Source organism: Protomyces lactucae-debilis (genome assembly GCF_002105105.1).
Source record: "Protomyces lactucae-debilis strain 12-1054 chromosome Unknown BCR37scaffold_21, whole genome shotgun sequence".
Classification (NCBI taxonomy): domain Eukaryota; kingdom Fungi; phylum Ascomycota; class Taphrinomycetes; order Taphrinales; family Protomycetaceae; genus Protomyces; species Protomyces lactucae-debilis.
In genome coordinates, this window is record NW_024468013.1 from 120,015 (window position 1) to 137,541 (window position 17,527).

Here is a 17,527-nt window from a genome sequence, read left to right on the forward strand (position 1 = left end):
CAAGAGAGGGAGGTCATTGAATCCGAAAGGCTATGTCGTCTGGAGTTGACCCGTGTCAGGCTGTGTGTCATACAGTGCGACAAGGCGGTCGGTGAAATGCTAACAATCCCCTGACCAGTTGATGCTATGTGCCCATTATCCATGCTACGAAATCGGCCACATATAGATAAAGGTGCAGTACAAGACATCTCCATGTCTTCTCATTGCAAATGCGATAAAATAGCGAAAAATAAATCATCAATGGTTGGCCATTGCGTTGCGCTGACCATCGCTTTGGGCCCAGAGCAATTGCTTCCAGGTCTTCATATCATTGTGCATCTTGACAAACTTGGCTTTGAGTGCCTCATCTGCGACTTTCTGGACATACACTTGCGCGTGCAACGCTTGGTACTCCGGATATTGCGACTTGTACTGCCGAGCAAGCTCAAACAAGTCGGTTGCCATTTTTGCTCGTTTGACGGATTCATCTGCCTTGTCATCCTGCAATTCGCTTGCTTTCCGCTTCGACACCGTGGTTGTCGTGGCTGTAGCAAAGGGCGCTGAGGATGAAGCACCACTTGTTTGCCGTGCCTTGTTGGCGTCTGTTCGCTTCGAGTCAAAGATACTGGCCTTCTTCGGGACACTGGCCACAGACGTGGAAAGCGCTTTGTCCGGCTTCTTCTTCTCCGCCGGTGAGCGCCCGCTGACGGATGTCTTTGCTGTGCTGATCGACAAGACAGAGCGGTCAGTCGATGTCGAGGTTATGGAGCTCGTGCGATTTGACGCGGCAAGAGCGTCTTCCAAGGAATCACCCGACGAGCTCGTTACTGAGGGAGCCTTTCGTTCGAAAGTCTGCAACCTCGATCTGCTCGTCGACCGATTCCGTAGTGCTGATCCTTTTTCGCGCGTCTTGTCGGTATTTGCCACATTACTCGCTTTGGAAGATTGAGCTGTCTTGCTGCTCACCTCCACCTTGCTTGATGCATCCTCCGAGCGTTTCGTTCGCCGATCTGAAGGCAGATCTATGTCGCTCACTGTCACCTCAGGAGTTATTCTCGAGGATGCTGAGGCCACATCTAGCTTTCGCTTCTTGGCCAGTTTTCCGGCACTCAGTATGCCATTCGCAGTAGTTGGCTTCTTCTTGTCATGCTCCGTGCCAGACAAGATCGTTCCCGACGTGACTGAAGCGGCATTGATGGGCGGATTCAGTGCGAGCGGCGAAGTGTCACTCATTTCGAGATCACTCATGGCGTTGCGCTTCTCTGGGTGGACAAGCTTGAGCCGTGCTGTAGCGGAGGCTGGCAGCTTGAGAGAGTCAAAGGCCTGTGTTGCCCTACTGACAACTTGCGTGCGCTCGGCTGTTGTGCAATGCCGCCAATCCCATACCTTGACTTGTGCATAAAAGCTGTCCCTCAAGACCCATTCGCTGTCTACTTGGCGAGCAACCTCTGTCAACAGCGGCTGCAGTACTTCGAATGTTGTGCGCAGCTTGCCACATAGCTCATCAGCGCTGCTAGCCCCGATTGCCAGTATTTGAATGAGTTTTGTCTTTAGCGGTACAGCGTTGGGCTTCGGTGAGCTTGCCACCAGTAAAGGTGACTTGCGCGCCTGCAAGAAGGGAGACTGCCGTCCTTTGGCTACACCGACCGGTGTGATTGATCGTGGTAGCCTTGCATTCTGCTTGTTTCTGCTCAGCGGATCTACTTCGAGCTGTTGCACCCTAAGATAAGAGTTAGCATTCTGCATCTGCAAGTCATGACAATGCGCATACGATCGGCCCTCTTTTGCAGCTTTGGCCTCTGCGTTCCTACTCTTGAGCTTGTCTGTGATCGTGTCGGCCAGTTCGCGCCGTACAGTGACTTTATGGCTTACTCGGCCAACCAAGTCCAAATGTTCTTGCGTCGTGCGTGGACACTTGTAGACCTCGAGCGCAGCAGATTCTGGCGCTATGGAGAAGGGAAACCTCTCTTGCCCGAGCATCAACGCCTAGCTGGTCAGTGGCGATGAAAGTGGTCAATCACACCCATACCTTGTCATCAAAGTCGACCTGCAGGCCGTTGCCAGCACTGTTGAGAATCTGCTGTAGGACTTCCGGAGTCAGTTTGATTTGTAGAAGCGGCCGGCCACTGCTCGCTGTTGTAGAGCGCAAGGGCGTGTCCGCCTGCTGGCCCAACATGGCGGTGTACAGTAGAGTCTCTTGGGCGAATGGCCCTTTTGTTCCCTGGTCGTCACAAGTCCTAGGAGGCCTGTCTGTGTATGGTCACCGTCGATGCTGGAGAAGTCTAGAGAGGCAGGGAGGTAGAATGGGCAGGCCGCTGCTGGTGCTGGCGGGGGTGCGCGGGAAGTAAGGGCAAACGGGGTTCCACGCGCGCTTCTTTCTTTTTCTGGTTCAGCTTCAAGCGCGGGTGGACGAGTCTGATGCTGCTGCAACATCCAATCGCCCCCAGCTCGCGCGGCAGCACACAGGGCCCGGGTTTCGCAAATATGATGTGACACTCTGCACTTCGATCGTCTTTCCAGCTGCCTCTAAAAGTCGTTCAATACGACCTCGTCATATACAATCTACAACAGCATGTAGGGTGACGCTATGTAGCCTGTCTGCTATTGCCAGCCCGAGTACCGCACACCTGCTGCCGGGCATCTCCTTGTCTTTTGGACCTTGAGCTTGAGCCTCCAATCTGGAAATTTGAGTCTGCCAAATTTGGGCGAGACAGGTCACGCGTGCTGCGTACATTTTGGGTCTCTGACGTGGTCTTGCATGAAACCTGCATCTACAAGACTGCAAATACAAGACGCACACCTGACCCAGTCTTCTCATGCGTCTCTCATGCCGACATGCTGAGGAACCTAGAGACTAGTTGCTCCACTCCTTGGATTTACGCTGTAGCCGCTCTGCGTCAGATTCAACTCAAAAGCCCTGTAGGCTTCAGGCATTGAGTGATGACGGTCTCAGAGCGTCCACAGGCGAATACATCGCCGAGCCAGGCTTCCATAGGCAGCGCTTGGATCATTGTGTGCTCGGGCACCTATCTGATCTATCTGGCCCTCAATCGCGAGCATGCAAAGCTTGATTTCAAGTTTATATTCCTAAGTAGTCGCAATTGGCACTTGCAAGTTGCAAAGTCGCAATCAAGGCCTAGAGCTGATCGACGCCAGCATTAGTTTTTGCATAACATCACTAGACTCTGCAACAGCGAAGCTCTAGCTTCAGGTACAAGTGCAAGCATAGCGGACTAGCCCTGGGCTCTGGTATGCTTAAGCTTGTACGTTGGCGTCTCTAGAAGAACTTATGCAGAAGCTGTAATGTCTTCAACCAAGTCGCTGTCCATATTCTATCCAATAAAAGGACAGCGAAAAGTGTGCCAATTACCGAGCTACAGATCTCGCCTAATACTCCGGATGCGGTAACCGTGTCGATTTGCGGCAACTTCGCCAACGGCCCAAAGCTTAAGGCTCAAAGTTAACGGCTGCACGTGCTGGCTCGCGGGCTTGCCTGCAATCCTCGACTATCACTACATGTTCAAAGGCTTCATTGTGAGCTCTATCACTTATGGTGTCAGAATGGATTTCGAGAATGGATTTCGAGCAGAGTTGATTATGCGTCTTTCTCACAGTGAAGGTGTGACATGAAAGAGCTCATGATCAAAACATGGACCAGTGCTTAGACCCTTCCCGAATTGAATCGTCCTTTGCATAAGAATCTGCCTTGTTGATTCAAGGCTCTGGAGGTTCCGTAGACAGACTCGACTTTTGAGGCAATCAGCCCTGTCGAAGAAGACTTGCCGGCATACACTTTCAAGTCGTGACTGCTTGCTTGATAGCTCATGGAGCTCAGCTGGTGTCCCCATCTGTTGAAGAAGGCTGTCGAAGCCTGTCATGATCTACGTTCGGCATCCATGTGAATCAGACCTCGAGGATACTGAAAGTGTGTATGCTTCACACATCACAAGCCTGCCCATTCAGCGGCCAAAAAGGCATAGAACGATGGCGTAAACTCTGGTCAAAATCGTCGAATCTGCCCTTCAGATGGCGGAATCGACCAACATTCGCAGCCAATATTGTCCCTTCCCAGCGGCAGCATCATGCTTTTGCCAAGAAAACTCCGTGCAGCTCATCAAGCATGTCAATCGTGCCATCGAAATTTGAGCATTGATAAGTTCTTGAGACGTTCGCTTTGAAATGCATACAATAGATACGGGCCAACATGGCAGACAACGACAAGGCTCAACCAGAACTTACAGGCACCCCACAGCGAGCTCACAGTGACACTGCTTCGCGCGACTACTACTACAAACATGGCATTGCTACACCACCGCAGGCGGAGCTCGAACGTTCCCGAACAGGCTTGACACTAACGCCGGAGATGTTTGAGCGCCTGTACCTGAATCCCAAAAATGATACAGAAAACACGCTACGCAAACTATGGGGGAACCCGACACCTATTGCCTTGGCGGGATTTCTGATGGCCTTGACACCGCTTTCGTGCGTGTTGATGGGATGGGGAGGTGCCACGTCGACCGTTGTCCTTGTGCCGACGTTCACCTGGCTCGGTGGCCTCATCATGGTGGTTTCAGGCTTACTTGAATTCTTCCTTGGCAACACCTTCGCAGCGCTTTCATTCTCGACATTTGGCGGATTCTATCTGTCCTTTGGAACGCTCCTGAATCCTGACAATGGCATTGCTGCTGCGTATGCCAATAGTGCAAGCGCGACTGAGACTTTCAATAATGGCGGCTCAACCACTGGCTATCTTTCTGGCCTCGCCTTGTACTGCCTTTGGTGGGGTGTCCTGGACTTTCTCTACTTTATTGTTTCTTTGCGCACCAATGTGACATTTGCTCTCGTCTTCATCACCATCGACATTGACCTCTTTCTACTCGCGGCTTCGTACTGGCAAACAACGCTCGGTCATACTGACTTGGCACAACGACTACAAGTGGCAGCTGGGGCGTTTGGCTTCCTGTGCTCCATGACAGGTTTTTATCTTGAGGCATCGATTCTATTTGATACACTTGATTTCCCCATCACGCTACCACTCGGTGATCTGAGTGGATGGATCAAGCCAAAGAGCGTGAGGCAAAAGGCGAAGGAAAGCTTAGCGTGATGTATATTATAGCGATTGATCCTCCTGCCTTGCAAGTAGTTGTAGAAGAAAATGACATCCCATCTGAAGAAACAAAAAATTAGATTTGTGATTATGAAGTACCAAGCAATTTTCGGAGCAGAATGACTCCGTGGCGCAATTGGCAGCGCGTGAGATTCCAAATCTCGAGGTTATTGGTTCAAGTCCTGTCGGGGTCAACTTTTTGCAACCCCTGATAGATCACTTTTCGTTTCAAGGTGATTACTGCTTACTATTAGTGCTACCCTATGCCAATGCCATCGTTATTCCTATGCGTCCACCTCATTGTTTTCTGCTCTGTCTTCAGCAACGTGCAACGCATCCAGATCAGGCGGTTTGCGCTTCTTTGCCTGTTCATCCAGCTTGACTGCCATGATCCGGTCCAATTCAGCGTCTTCCTCGATGCGAGTGAGGATTTGTCGATCTGACCAGTAATCTAGCTTTGCAATCAAGAGCTCAGCGACATCGACTGCATCGGCAACACACGCATGTCTTGAGTCGTGATCATCTGCTGCTGCTGCTTGCTCCTCATGCTGCACAGCGTGTTCCTTTTCGAGCTCTTGACAGTGTTGCGATAACAATGCCAGTAACTGTCTCCGAGAGTCTTGAAAGATCATAAACCGCAGAATTGTCTTGACTTCACCAGCGAGAGCGTACAAGTCTTGGCCTTGGTGGAGGTATTGATCCACGGCTTCCAGTTTTTCACGATCTAGCCTACATCCGCGAAGTTGCGTATAGAAGTCTCCGAGGTTGGAAAGGACTGTGACTTCTTGTTCAATTTGAGCGAGATGCTGCATGATGGAAGCGCCTTGCTGTGTTTCATAACCAGCACTGCGGACTGTTGCTGTATATCCCGTTGCGGTCTCATCCACACGTCGATGCACATGCCCGCCTTGCTTCTTCCTCCGTTTCCGTAACCATCTGCGTCTTCTCACAAAAGAATGATACCATAGATGATGACCATGCCAGTGGTGTCTTGTGAAATTGATGTTATACATCCAACCATTTTCATCCACATCACCAGACATATCCACAAACCAGCGTGGCCAAGTCCATTCCCAGGATGGATCGGGGAGTGTTGCATTGAGGATGTTGAAGGGCGTATACCGACCATGCGGCGTTGTCCACGCATGCGGATCAGTGATCCAAAGCCCCATTGAGGAAAACATGGGTGACCCACACAGAAATGCGCCTCGTTGATTCTCACACAGCAAGTCAATGACTGTATCTTCTGAGAGGTATGCAGAGAGACCGACTGGTGAGTTCTGAAGACCGAGGTGCGCTGCCTGGGGTTGTTCTGTGGGTGTCGCATTGCAAAGACGGTCTTCGAGACCAATAACGTGCCTGTCCTCCTCGATGACCTGGCGCGGACCGAAGCCTGGGATGTGCATCAGGCTTAGGACGTGCGCTCACTCTCCTCTCCTCTTCTAGCGCTTCCCTTTGCTCACTTGCCTTTTGTTGTGTTGTGTTGTCCTACCCTTGAGCTTCCTTTCCCTGGCGCGACCTCTTCCTCACTCGAAACGTCATGAAACGCACACTCACAGCAGCAGACAAGGCAAAGCTCGCTTCCTTCCTGCGCGTGAATCAAGCCGGTGAACTCGGCGCCAATCTCATCTACAAGGGCCAACATGCCGTTCTCAAACATACAAACCCAGCAGTTGCTCCTACCATCTTGCATATGTGGGAACAAGAACGCCACCATCTCGCAACGTTTGATCGACTCATTGCTCAGCATCGTGTTCGACCGACCTTCATGAGACCGGTCTGGGAGGCTGGTGCCTTTGCGATGGGTGCAGCGACTGCGTTGCTTGGCACAAAAGCCGCCATGGCGTGTACGGAAGCTGTTGAAACGGTGATTGGCACACACTACAATGATCAATTACGAGAATTGCAAGCGATGGATTTGGATTTGGGATTGCAAAAGACCATCAGGGAGTTTAGAGATGATGAATTGGAGCATTTGGATACAGCTGTGAATGATTGGGATGCAAAAGGTGCGCCTGCCTATCCTGTTCTCACAGAAGTCATCAAGATGACATGTCGAGCGGCAATCAAAGTGTCTGAACGCGTATAATATGCAATATCATGTGAAAGGAAAAACAAGAGAAACTCCGCCTTACAATAAGAAGAAAAGAGAGAGAATGAGAAAAATGAATGTAATTTGCCACTGTGCGCTGCTTGTACTGTCGTGTCTGGTCGTGCCTTTTTGGAACATGAAGCGAATGTGAAGGATGTCTCTTCCTCTCTTCTTCAATAAATTCCATCCGTCTATGCGTCGCTGTTGTCGTTGTGAGTGCTTTTTGTCAAAAGAAGGACTGGTTGTGTGTGTACTTCAAGATGCTCAGTCCTCAGAGGGGTTCGTCACCGTCAAGACACGCCGACTGTAATCCTCCTCATCACGCAAACTATGCCGTGAATAGTTGCTGTCAAAACGCATCAACAATGGCCGTGGATTCAATCGTTGATCCACCGGAATAATCTCATCCGGCCATCCATCACGCGGCGTCACACGTCCATTCTTCTCACCCAAGGCAGCAGCCATGCTACCGGATCGTGAGCGGCCATTCTGCGACATGAGGGCATTTCCCGTATTGCTTGAACTTTGTGATGCTTTCCGATCCACAAACGCACCACCGGTTGAGGTCGTCGCTGTGCTATGACGATGCTGATTGCTGCGTTTTCGAAGGTACCATAAGAGTGCTGCAATGAGAGCGAGCGCAACAAGTCCAACAGCGACAAACGTGCCTGCCACTTTCCCTGTATCGTCGAAAAAGCCTTTACTGCTACCATTGCTGCTATTGCCTGATGACCCAACGTTATCAGCGAGACTGCCGGCAGAGGCACTAGAGCGATTGCTGGTGGCACTACTACCGGGTGTGGTGGAGCGTGTGAATGTACTTGCACCTGGTGTTTGCGTGACAAAGACGGTGACTTGACCTGGTGTCGTTGCAGTGGCCACTGTCCTCGTTGCTCCATTACTGCTTGTTGATTGCTGTGTCGCGCCATTACCGGTAGTTCTCTCTGATGAGGTTGATGAACCACCACCATCGCCGCCTGATGAAGTAGAAGAAGAGGGTGTTTGCGATGATGATGACGATGCACCGAGGATACCACTCGCTTGAGCAAGTTGGTAGTAGGCAAAGGCACCTGTTAATTGTCCACCACAGTTATCTGTGCCGAAACCAGGACACCCTGTATCACAGCTTGAGGTCTCGGCTGTGGTGGCAGGTGTGTAGTTGGAGCACCAGCAGTTATAGCCTTGTAGAACGGCATATGCATAGCCGCTGCAGGTACCGGCACACAGGCCCTTTGATTGGAACTGTGCGTATATGGGTGAGAAGGATAATGCGCCTGTATTCTAGAAGAGCGAGGCGGTTAGATACAGGGGGAGGCCTTGTAGGATGGGGATTGGGCTTACGAGGTCTGAGCAGATGAAGGTTGCTTGTGCCTGTATGAGGCCGACCATGGCGAGGTGGTGGGCAGTGGTGATGAGGAGGAGGAGGGATGGGCGGGCCATGATGATGCTGGTGCTGCTCTGTTGTCTTGATCTGTGCCTCCTGATCTGACAGACAGACACTTCTCTCTCTCTCTCTCTCTCTCTCTACTTGCTCGTGATGCGACCTTCTCCTCTCCTCTCTCGTGCTTTTTTCTTGTTTCGAGCCGCAGCAGAGAAGAGAAGAAGCCAAAAATAAATTCAATCAATCATCGCCCCTGATAGACTACAGCTGGCTATAGTTACAAGCAGCTAGTTACAAGCAGCTAGCTACAAGCAGCTACAGCACATTCAAGTCAAGTGGAAGCAGAAACCCACACACAGGCCCATCGCCCTCCAAATCCACACTCGCACTCTCATCAGCCAGCCGACGCTCACCCGTCTCCTCCTCACGCCGAATGTCAAATGCATCTTCCTGCTCAACAAACTCAACATTCTCCTCCAGTTCCTTGAAGTCAGGTGCAAAGCTGCCCCATTTCTCAACACTCGGTACACCCCACAGATACACCGTCCCAGTCTCCACACCCACAGCTGCTGCTAGCACGCGGGTCGGGTGGAATGCCACATCAATCAATTCTTCTTTCGGTCCCTCCAGAATCTTGACAAGTGATCCACGTTGTCGTTCCCAGAGATAGACATCATTGCTGGACTGATACGTAGATGCAGCAACATACTCTGCGTTCCCTGAAAAGCAAACAGCATTCCATTGTAAGCGATTGACAATATCCTGAAACTTGTGCTCAATCTCCAACGTCTCGTCTGCCGGCCCCGGTACGGCAAAAGTCCGAATCACACGATCCGTTGAATTGCTAACGAGATGTGAGCTATTCGCAGTCATGGACAGTCCCTTGATGCTGCCAGATGTCAACTTCCACGAGCGTATGCAAGTCCCATCAGACGACCATAAGAGGAGCTGGCCTTTTGAAGAGCCACCGAGAATCTCACCAGCGGGTGTATACAATGAACACAACACAGATCCAGCCTTCGCTTCAATCTCCAATGCTTGCTTGTCAATCTTGCCCGGCGAGCAAGAAACCCTGACTGCAGCGGCATCCAACAAACTTGCACAAAACGTGAATGGATCGATTGGATGTAAATCTGCCATCCATACAGGTGCACCCATCATGACTTTATAGAGTGCCGTGGCAGTTTGCAAGTCCCACAAGACACACAACCAATCCCGCGAGGCACTCAATAGGTATCGTCCACAACGACTCCAGCAGAGTGATTGGATGGTTCTTGAATGAGCACGCAGGATGCGAGCGGGTGCGAGTGTGAGGAGGTCATAGAGGATGACATCGCCAGAGAGGGTGCCTGCTGCGAGGTGTGTTTCGCAAAAACGAATGCAGGATGCTTGGTAGTGTGGCAGGGTATGGAGGAGTGTCTCTGGGTAGTCTTGAGCGAATGGATCAGCGAGGAGGCTGTTCATCTCATTGCGGAACAAGCTTCGTTATAGCAGCAGTAGTAGCAGTAATTGTTATAGCAACAGTAGTAGCAGTAATGGTTAGAGTAGTAGAGCAGTAGCAGCAATTGTTAGAATAGTAGAGTAGTAGCAGTGCAGTAGTAAGCTTTAGCTGAGTGCACGTGCAGCACAACACAAATCCTCGCAGCAACTCTGCACCCGCCCTTCCCTCAGACGACGCCCACACAAACGCGACAGCACGACGGGTTCTCAGCCCCAACAGCTGCAGCCATGGATGTCCGTTTCGCCGAGTCCAGCGCACCCTTCCGGCGGATCGAAGAGGTCCAGTTTGGGATCCTCTCGCCAGAGGAAATTAGGGCCATGTCTGTTGTCAAGATTGAGTATCCCGACACCATGGATGAAGCGCAACTCAACCCACGCCTGGGTGGCCTGTTGGATCCACGACTTGGCACGATCGACCGTAACGTCAAGTGTCAAACGTGCAATGAAAATCAAGCAGAATGTCCTGGCCATTTCGGTCATATTGAACTTGCAAAACCAGTCTTTCACATTGGCTTCATCATCAAGTGCAAGAAAATCCTCGAGTGCATTTGTTGGAACTGCGGCAAACTCAAAATCGACCCAAGTCATCCCAAGTTTGCTGATACGCAACGCTTCAGAGATCCAAAAGTCAAGCTGAATGCCGTGTGGCAATTGGCAAAGTCCAAGATGATTTGTGAGAATGATGCACCAAAATCCGAGGATACACTGGAAGAACTCAAGAATCACGGTGGATGCGGGAATGCTCAGCCAACCATCAGGAAGGAAGGCCTCAAACTTTGGGGACACTGGAGACGCGCAAAAGATGCAGAGGAACAGCCGGAGAAGCGGTTGTTGACACCGGCCGAAGTACACTCTGTCTTCAAGCACATCCCATCAGAAGATCTCGTACGGATGGGACTTTCTGAGAATTATGCACGGCCAGACTGGATGGTCATTACAGTCTTGCCGGTGCCACCACCTGCCGTGAGACCATCCATTGCCGTGACGGGAAGTTCTCGCGGTGAAGATGATTTGACACACAAGCTCGCTGATATCATCAAAGCAAACGCTAATGTCCGCAAGTGTGAAGTCGAAGGTGCACCAGCGCATGTTGTCAAGGAGTATGAAGACTTGCTGCAATACCACGTTGCTACTTACATGGACAATGATATTGCGGGATTACCACAGTCGATGCAGAAATCAGGCAGACCAGTCAAGTCAATTCGTGCGCGTCTCAAGGGTAAAGAGGGTCGGCTGCGTGGCAATCTGATGGGCAAACGTGTAGACTTTTCTGCACGAACAGTCATTACGGGTGACCCCAATTTGTCTCTCGATGAAGTCGGTGTACCACGGTCTATTGCGCGGACACTCACGTACCCGGAACGTGTGACACCATACAACATTGCTAAATTGCAAGAGCTCGTGATGAATGGTCCAGATGAACACCCGGGAGCGCGTTATGTCGTGCGAGATTCTGGAGAGCGTATTGATCTACGCTACCATAAACGCGCGTCGGATATTCCATTGCAGTATGGATGGATCGTTGAGCGGCATTTGCAGAATGGCGATGTGGTGATTTTCAATCGTCAGCCTTCTTTGCACAAGTATGCCGCTTTCCTCGTGTCGCATCTGTAAACAAACTAACACTTCTAGGATGAGTATGATGGGACATCGTGTACGCGTCATGCCCTACTCCACCTTCCGTCTCAACCTCAGTGTCACGTCCCCGTACAATGCTGATTTCGACGGTGACGAAATGAACTTGCACGTCCCACAATCCGAAGAGACTCGCGCGGAAATCACGGAAATTTGCATGGTTCCACGGCAGATTCTCGCACCGCAGGCGAATAAGCCTTGTATGGGTATTGTTCAAGATGCATTGTGTGGTGTCCGCAAGTTTACCCTGCGAGATACCTTCATGGCGCGTGAACATGTCATGAACATTCTCATGTGGGTGCCTGGCTGGGATGGTCATGTGCCGCAACCTTCTATCTTGAAGCCCAAGGCGCTTTGGACGGGCAAGCAGATTTTATCCATGGTTATTCCTGCTGGTATTAATTTGTCGAGGGAGGATGAGAAGCAAACACCAGACAATGCCGACGACAAGGGTGTCATGATTGAAGATGGTGAGATTTTGTATGGTGTCATCAACAAAAAGGTTGTTGGCGCCACGCAAGCTGGTCTCATTCACATCATCATGAAGGAGAAGGGCTGGGAAGCAACGCGTGACTTTTTCACTGCTTGTCAAATGGTCATCAACTACTGGTTCCTGCATAATGGTTTCTCCATTGGTATTGGCGATACGATTGCAGACAAGACCACCATGGCTGAAATCACAGCAGAGATCAACAAGGCAAAGGAGAAGGTGCAAGGTATTGTCAAGGATGCTCAGCTCAATCGTCTCAAGCAAGAGCCTGGTATGACGCTACGCGAGTCCTTTGAGTCCAACGTCTCTGCTGCTCTCAACGGCGCGCGTGACACGGTCGGTCAAAATGCAGAACGCTCCTTGTCCAACCAAAACAACGTCAAGCAAATGGTGACGGCAGGTTCCAAAGGTTCCTTCATCAACATCTCCCAAATGTCTGCCTGTGTCGGTCAGCAAATGGTGGAAGGAAAGCGAATTCCCTATGGCTTCAAGTTCCGCACGTTGCCGCACTTTACAAAGGATGACTACTCACCCGAGTCGCGTGGATTTGTGGAGAATTCTTACCTGCGTGGTTTGACACCACAAGAATTCTTCTTCCATGCCATGGCCGGTCGTGAAGGTCTGATTGATACAGCCGTCAAGACTGCCGAGACAGGTTATATTCAGCGTCGTCTTGTCAAGGCGCTCGAGGATGTCGGTGTTAACTATGATGGTACCGTGCGCAACTCGCTTGGCGATATTATCCAATTCGCTTATGGTGAGGATGGGCTCGATGCCGCTTCAGTGGAATACCAAGTGCTCGACTCCTTGCGTCTTGGTCACGCAGAGTTTGAGCAGCAGTACAAGATTGATGTCATGGATGATGAACGCTCGTTACGTCCCTCTCTACTCGAAGCCGGCAATGAAATTGCAGGTGATGTAGACATTCAGAATTTGCTGGATGACGAGTTTGAGCAATTGACAGCTGATCGCTACGAGTTGCAGCACAACATCTTCCCCGGTGGTGATGCGCGTTGGCCATTGCCAGTCAACGTCTCACGAATTATTCGCAATGCGCAGCAAATCTTTCATTTGGACGACCGCAAGCCCTCAGACTTGCGTCCAGCAGATGTCATTCATGGGGTTCGCAATTTACTTTCGCGATTGATTGTCGTTCGTGGCGAAGACCGTATCTCGTTGGAGCATCAACAGCAGGCGACAGGATTGTTCCAGATGCTGCTGCGGTCCAAGCTGGCTGTGCGCAAGGTGATTGAAGAGCATCATTTGAATGCCATGGCGTTTGAATGGGTTATTGGAGAAATTGAATCTCGCTTCATTGCAAGTGTTGCGCATCCAGGTGAAATGTGCGGCACTTTGGCCGCACAGTCCATTGGTGAGCCTGCTACGCAAATGACGTTGAATACCTTCCACTATGCTGGTGTGTCGTCCAAAAATGTCACGCTTGGTGTGCCGCGACTCAAGGAGATTCTCAATGTTGCCAAGAACATCAAAACTCCGTCGCTAACCGTGTATCTCGAACCAGAATACTCGAAAGCCATTGAAGATGCCAAGAAGATTCAGAGTGTCATCCAGTACACCACTTTGCGCACCGTGACATCGGCGACAGAGATTCACTATGATCCTGATCCACGCACCACTGTCATTGAGGAAGACCGCGACTTTGTGGAAGCTTACTTTGAGATTGAGGGTGATACAGATGTCTCACGACACTCATCGTACCTCTTGCGTCTCGAGCTTGACAATGCCAAAGTCATTGACAAGGCGCTCACAATGGCAGATGTCGCTGGCAAGATTGCAGAAATCTTCGATGGGCAAATGCACATCATTTGGTCGGACGACAATGCCGAGAAGCGTGTACTGCGTTGTCGCGTACTTATTGACGACAAGGATGACTCTGAAGTGGAGGAAGACTTGCTTCTGCGCAATATTGAATCGCACATGCTCGAGTCGATCGACTTACGTGGTATCAAGGGCATTGAGCGTGTATTCTTGATTGAGCACAAGCGCACACAGCTCAATGAGGAGACTGGCAAATTTGATCGCTCACAAGAGTGGGTGCTCGAGACGGATGGTATTAATCTTGCTGAAGTCATGGCAGTCGAAGGCGTTGATTCTACGCGCACCTACAGCAATTCCTTTGTTGAAATTCTGCAGGTTCTTGGCATTGAAGCAACACGCTCGGCCTTGCTTCGCGAACTCCGTGCAGTCATTGAATTTGATGGTTCTTATGTCAACTACAGACATTTGGCGCTTCTCACAGACACCATGACATCGCGCGGTCATCTTATGGCCATCACGCGACACGGTATCAACCGTGCAGAGACTGGTGCACTCATGCGTTCTTCCTTCGAGGAGACTGTTGAAATCTTGATGGATGCCGCTGCAGCCGGAGAGACCGATGACTGCCGTGGTGTATCAGAGAATGTCATGCTTGGACAGACCGCACCTGTTGGCACAGGCAACTTTGATGTGCTCCTCGATGAAGCCATGATGGCTGAAGTCCGGGTTGACCATCGCATGCTTGGCATTGGCGCCGACACCATGGTCCAGCAGGGTGGAAGCGCGACACCGTATGATGACCGTTCGCCGATGGCTTACAGCACAGACTATGGCAATGATGACGGCAATGCTGCATTCTCGCCGCTTGTTGCATCTGGCTCCGAAACACCGGGAGGATTCAAGGACATCAGTGGTGGCTTTGCAAGTCCAGCGTATGGTGCACAGTCGCCAGGATATGCTCCGCAATCGCCTGGTTACTCGCCTGCCTCACCTTCATACTCTCCGACGTCTCCTGGTGGTCGTGGTGCAACGTCGCCTGGTTATTCGCCCGCTTCACCTGCGTACTCGCCGACAAGCCCATCTTACTTTGGTGCTACGTCGCCAAGTTACAGTCCTGTGTCGCCGGGTTACCAAGCGACAAGTCCAAGCTATTCGCCGACGTCGCCATCCTACTCGCCAACGTCCCCGAGCTACTCTCCAACGAGCCCAAGCTACTCGCCCACATCACCGAGTTACTCGCCAACGAGTCCAAGCTATTCACCTACATCGCCAAGCTATTCCCCGACGAGTCCTAGTTACTCTCCAACGTCTCCTAGCTACTCGCCTACGTCGCCAAGCTATTCCCCAACCTCGCCGAGCTACTCGCCCACGTCGCCCTCGTATTCGCCGACTTCGCCAAGCTATTCGCCGACGTCGCCGTCATACTCGCCAACGAGTCCAAGCTACGCTCCACAGGCCAATGCTGCGACGAATAGGCAAGCAGCGAGCTATTCGCCTACAAGCCCGAGCTACTCCCCGACAAGCCCAAGCTATAGCCCGACCAATAAGTGAGGTCGTTTCTCTTTAATATTGTGTGACTTACCCAGGGTCTTGACCATCATGCCCTCCCAAAAAAAATGCATAAAGGAAGTAGGTACATTGTAAAAGCGTTGCACTTGATTTGACCTTGTGACACTGCCATGAGTATCGCTTTGCACTTCTCAAGAAGACTGCTAAGGATGCACAACTAAAAGACTCACTCAGCTGCTTGTAAGAACGTTGAATACTACAAAAATCATGACTAGGCCATATCTGCCTTCATCTTCTCCCTCATGCTTCTTCCCTTGATCAGGCCGCTCAAGTCACCGATCGGCAGCGAGAAGGGGAAGTCGAGCGTATCAAGCATCAGTGACCATAGTAAATAAAAGCCAATAATGCAGGTGACAAAGCCGCAGCCTCCTGCCATCTTCTCTAGACGCTCATACATCTCCACATTACCTTCAGCTAGGTACAAGTAGGAGGAAGACAGGGCACAAAGGTCGAGAAAGACACCGAGGAAGATGCCAAAGAAGCACATGTTGGTCCTGAGTGACACCACGAGGTAAGTGAAGTCAACGACTGCCCACCAGACTAGGTAGAAGGCCAGACCAGTGAGGTATGGCACAGTCTGGTTGCCCTTGTTGAAGACGTCGGTTGCGGTAGCCGCGTTTGCGTAAGAAGCAGCAATACCGTTGTCCGGTAGCAGGATTGTGGCAAATGAGAGGTAGAACCCACCAAAGGTGATGAAGACGACAAACGGGAAGGTTGCACCGAGGAAGAACTCGAGCAGGCCGGAAATGATCATAGCCATACCACCAAGAGAGATGAACGGTCCAACAAGGACAGTCGCGGCACCAGCACCGCGCCAGCCCATCTGTGTGCAAGAAAGGGGCATGAGAGCGAGCAGGAAACCAACAAGTCCTAGAGGTGTAGGATTACCCCATATCTTCCGGTATCCATTGCTTGAACCATTCTTGGGACTGAGGTAGAGTCTCTCGAACATTTCGGGGGTCAATGTCAAGCTTCCTGTGCGTGTTCTTTCGAGCATATCAGGGTCTTCTTTGTAATGGTCTCGCGACATGGTGTTTGTCGGGAAGGCATTGTGAAAGTCGGGAGGAGTTGTGTTTGAAGACATGTTCTTGAGATACAGTAGCCATCTGTAGCAGCGACATTCGCGCCCTTTATTGAAGTGAGGACGGCCACCGGGGCAAGGTAGATCCGAAGCGCGAGTACGCAGTTAGGAGCTCCACGACACGGTGCTGATGCGTTGTTTTACCTGCGTAGCGTGCTGATGCTGCCCCGCGACGAAAAGTCTGTGCGTAGAATCAATATTGTATTAAAATCTGGGGTAGGATGACGCCACGGCGCGCATCTTGACCCAGAGAGCCGATTCTTGGCCCACGAGGGATCGGAGATAGTTGAACGCTGTCAGCTGAGCTCAGCCTGAGCTTCCCTCTGATGCTGATCTTGTGCATCTCCTTAGCGTTTCGTGACTTTTGAGCCCGCACGATCGTATATATGTAGTGGATCAGTGATTAGTACTGATTACCTACACTCGGCTTTTCTTGCATGCTTACCGTCCCACCGGGTATTGCTTACCGTCAAGCGGATACTTGTGCCGGGACCTCGTCGTCGATGTATACAACATCTCAAGACTGGTGGCTAAGTCTAGATATGGAAGCAGTGCAAAGCACCAGACCAAGTCTCAACTTGAGTCGATCGTGCAACAATGCTTGTCATGGTATGATGGCCCAGTATTTGGACGTTCAGGTGGTGAAGCACAATCCTGCCGAACTTGCGGTTGAGTCAATCCTCTTGATTGCGCTCACTTGTAGACCTGCCACCTGGTCAAGCAAGGGCGATGATCATGATCGGGGATGCAAAAGGAATCCCCAACTCTCTGATGCCAAATTTCCATATTCCGTTGAAAATAAGCTCATGAGTTTGCATCAGCAGGCTAGCATCAATTAACAAGATCGGCGTTGTCTCAGCTGTGGACGTCGACACTGAACGGCGATTGCACTCCAGGGCCTGCAGATCGTTGAG

At 51.1% G+C, this 17,527-nt stretch overlaps 9 protein-coding genes and 1 non-coding gene across 10 annotated transcripts; 5 read left to right on the plus strand and 5 right to left on the minus strand.

The window, feature by feature from the left end:
- Positions 1-6: 6 nt before the first annotated feature.
- BCR37DRAFT_415361 (uncharacterized protein) lies at positions 7-1,965 on the minus strand. The gene is made up of 2 exons (XM_040872280.1): positions 1,751-1,965; positions 7-1,699 (listed from the first exon to the last, which is right to left on the minus strand). Exons 1-2 carry the CDS (start codon positions 1,957-1,959, stop codon positions 238-240), a joined length of 1,671 nt encoding a protein of 556 aa, XP_040722846.1. The 5' UTR covers positions 1,960-1,965; the 3' UTR covers positions 7-237.
- Positions 1,966-2,569: 604 nt separating this feature from the next.
- On the plus strand, positions 2,570-3,269 carry BCR37DRAFT_383001 (uncharacterized protein). The gene has a single exon (XM_040869988.1). The coding sequence runs from the start codon at positions 2,920-2,922 to the stop codon at positions 3,139-3,141; it is 222 nt and encodes a 73-aa protein (XP_040722847.1). The 5' UTR covers positions 2,570-2,919; the 3' UTR covers positions 3,142-3,269.
- Positions 3,270-4,342: 1,073 nt separating this feature from the next.
- Positions 4,343-5,083, plus strand: BCR37DRAFT_351231 (GPR1/FUN34/yaaH family-domain-containing protein; the record flags this gene model as incomplete). The annotated part of the gene is made up of 1 exon (XM_040868055.1): positions 4,343-5,083. The coding sequence occupies one exon, from the start codon at positions 4,343-4,345 to the stop codon at positions 5,081-5,083; it is 741 nt and encodes a 246-aa protein (XP_040722848.1).
- A 96-nt stretch (positions 5,084-5,179) lies between these two features.
- BCR37DRAFT_158626 (uncharacterized protein) lies at positions 5,180-6,967 on the minus strand. Its single transcript, XM_040866151.1, has one exon. It carries the CDS (start codon positions 6,490-6,492, stop codon positions 5,371-5,373), a length of 1,122 nt encoding a protein of 373 aa, XP_040722849.1. The 5' UTR covers positions 6,493-6,967; the 3' UTR covers positions 5,180-5,370.
- Positions 5,208-5,280, plus strand: BCR37DRAFT_t37. Its single transcript has one exon. It is a non-coding gene; the product is annotated as a tRNA-Trp (tRNA).
- BCR37DRAFT_383004 (ubiquinone biosynthesis protein coq7) lies at positions 6,606-7,275 on the plus strand. The gene has a single exon (XM_040869989.1). The coding sequence runs from the start codon at positions 6,627-6,629 to the stop codon at positions 7,173-7,175; it is 549 nt and encodes a 182-aa protein (XP_040722850.1). The 5' UTR covers positions 6,606-6,626; the 3' UTR covers positions 7,176-7,275.
- BCR37DRAFT_158642 (uncharacterized protein) lies at positions 6,968-8,775 on the minus strand. Its single transcript, XM_040866152.1, has 2 exons — positions 8,520-8,775; positions 6,968-8,459 (listed from the first exon to the last, which is right to left on the minus strand). Exons 1-2 carry the CDS (start codon positions 8,616-8,618, stop codon positions 7,443-7,445), a joined length of 1,116 nt encoding a protein of 371 aa, XP_040722851.1. The 5' UTR covers positions 8,619-8,775; the 3' UTR covers positions 6,968-7,442.
- On the minus strand, positions 8,756-10,115 carry BCR37DRAFT_383006 (WD40-repeat-containing domain protein). The gene has a single exon (XM_040869990.1). It carries the CDS (start codon positions 10,021-10,023, stop codon positions 8,875-8,877), a length of 1,149 nt encoding a protein of 382 aa, XP_040722852.1. The 5' UTR covers positions 10,024-10,115; the 3' UTR covers positions 8,756-8,874.
- A 172-nt stretch (positions 10,116-10,287) lies between these two features.
- Positions 10,288-15,514, plus strand: BCR37DRAFT_395095 (DNA-directed RNA polymerase II subunit RPB1; the record flags this gene model as incomplete). Its single annotated transcript, XM_040871574.1, has 2 exons — positions 10,288-11,642; positions 11,692-15,514. The coding sequence occupies 2 exons, from the start codon at positions 10,288-10,290 to the stop codon at positions 15,512-15,514; spliced, it is 5,178 nt and encodes a 1,725-aa protein (XP_040722853.1).
- Positions 15,515-15,625: 111 nt separating this feature from the next.
- Positions 15,626-16,833, minus strand: BCR37DRAFT_158658 (transcriptional activator of ethanol catabolism AlcS). Its single transcript, XM_040866153.1, has one exon. It carries the CDS (start codon positions 16,614-16,616, stop codon positions 15,744-15,746), a length of 873 nt encoding a protein of 290 aa, XP_040722854.1. The 5' UTR covers positions 16,617-16,833; the 3' UTR covers positions 15,626-15,743.
- Positions 16,834-17,527: the final 694 nt, after the last annotated feature.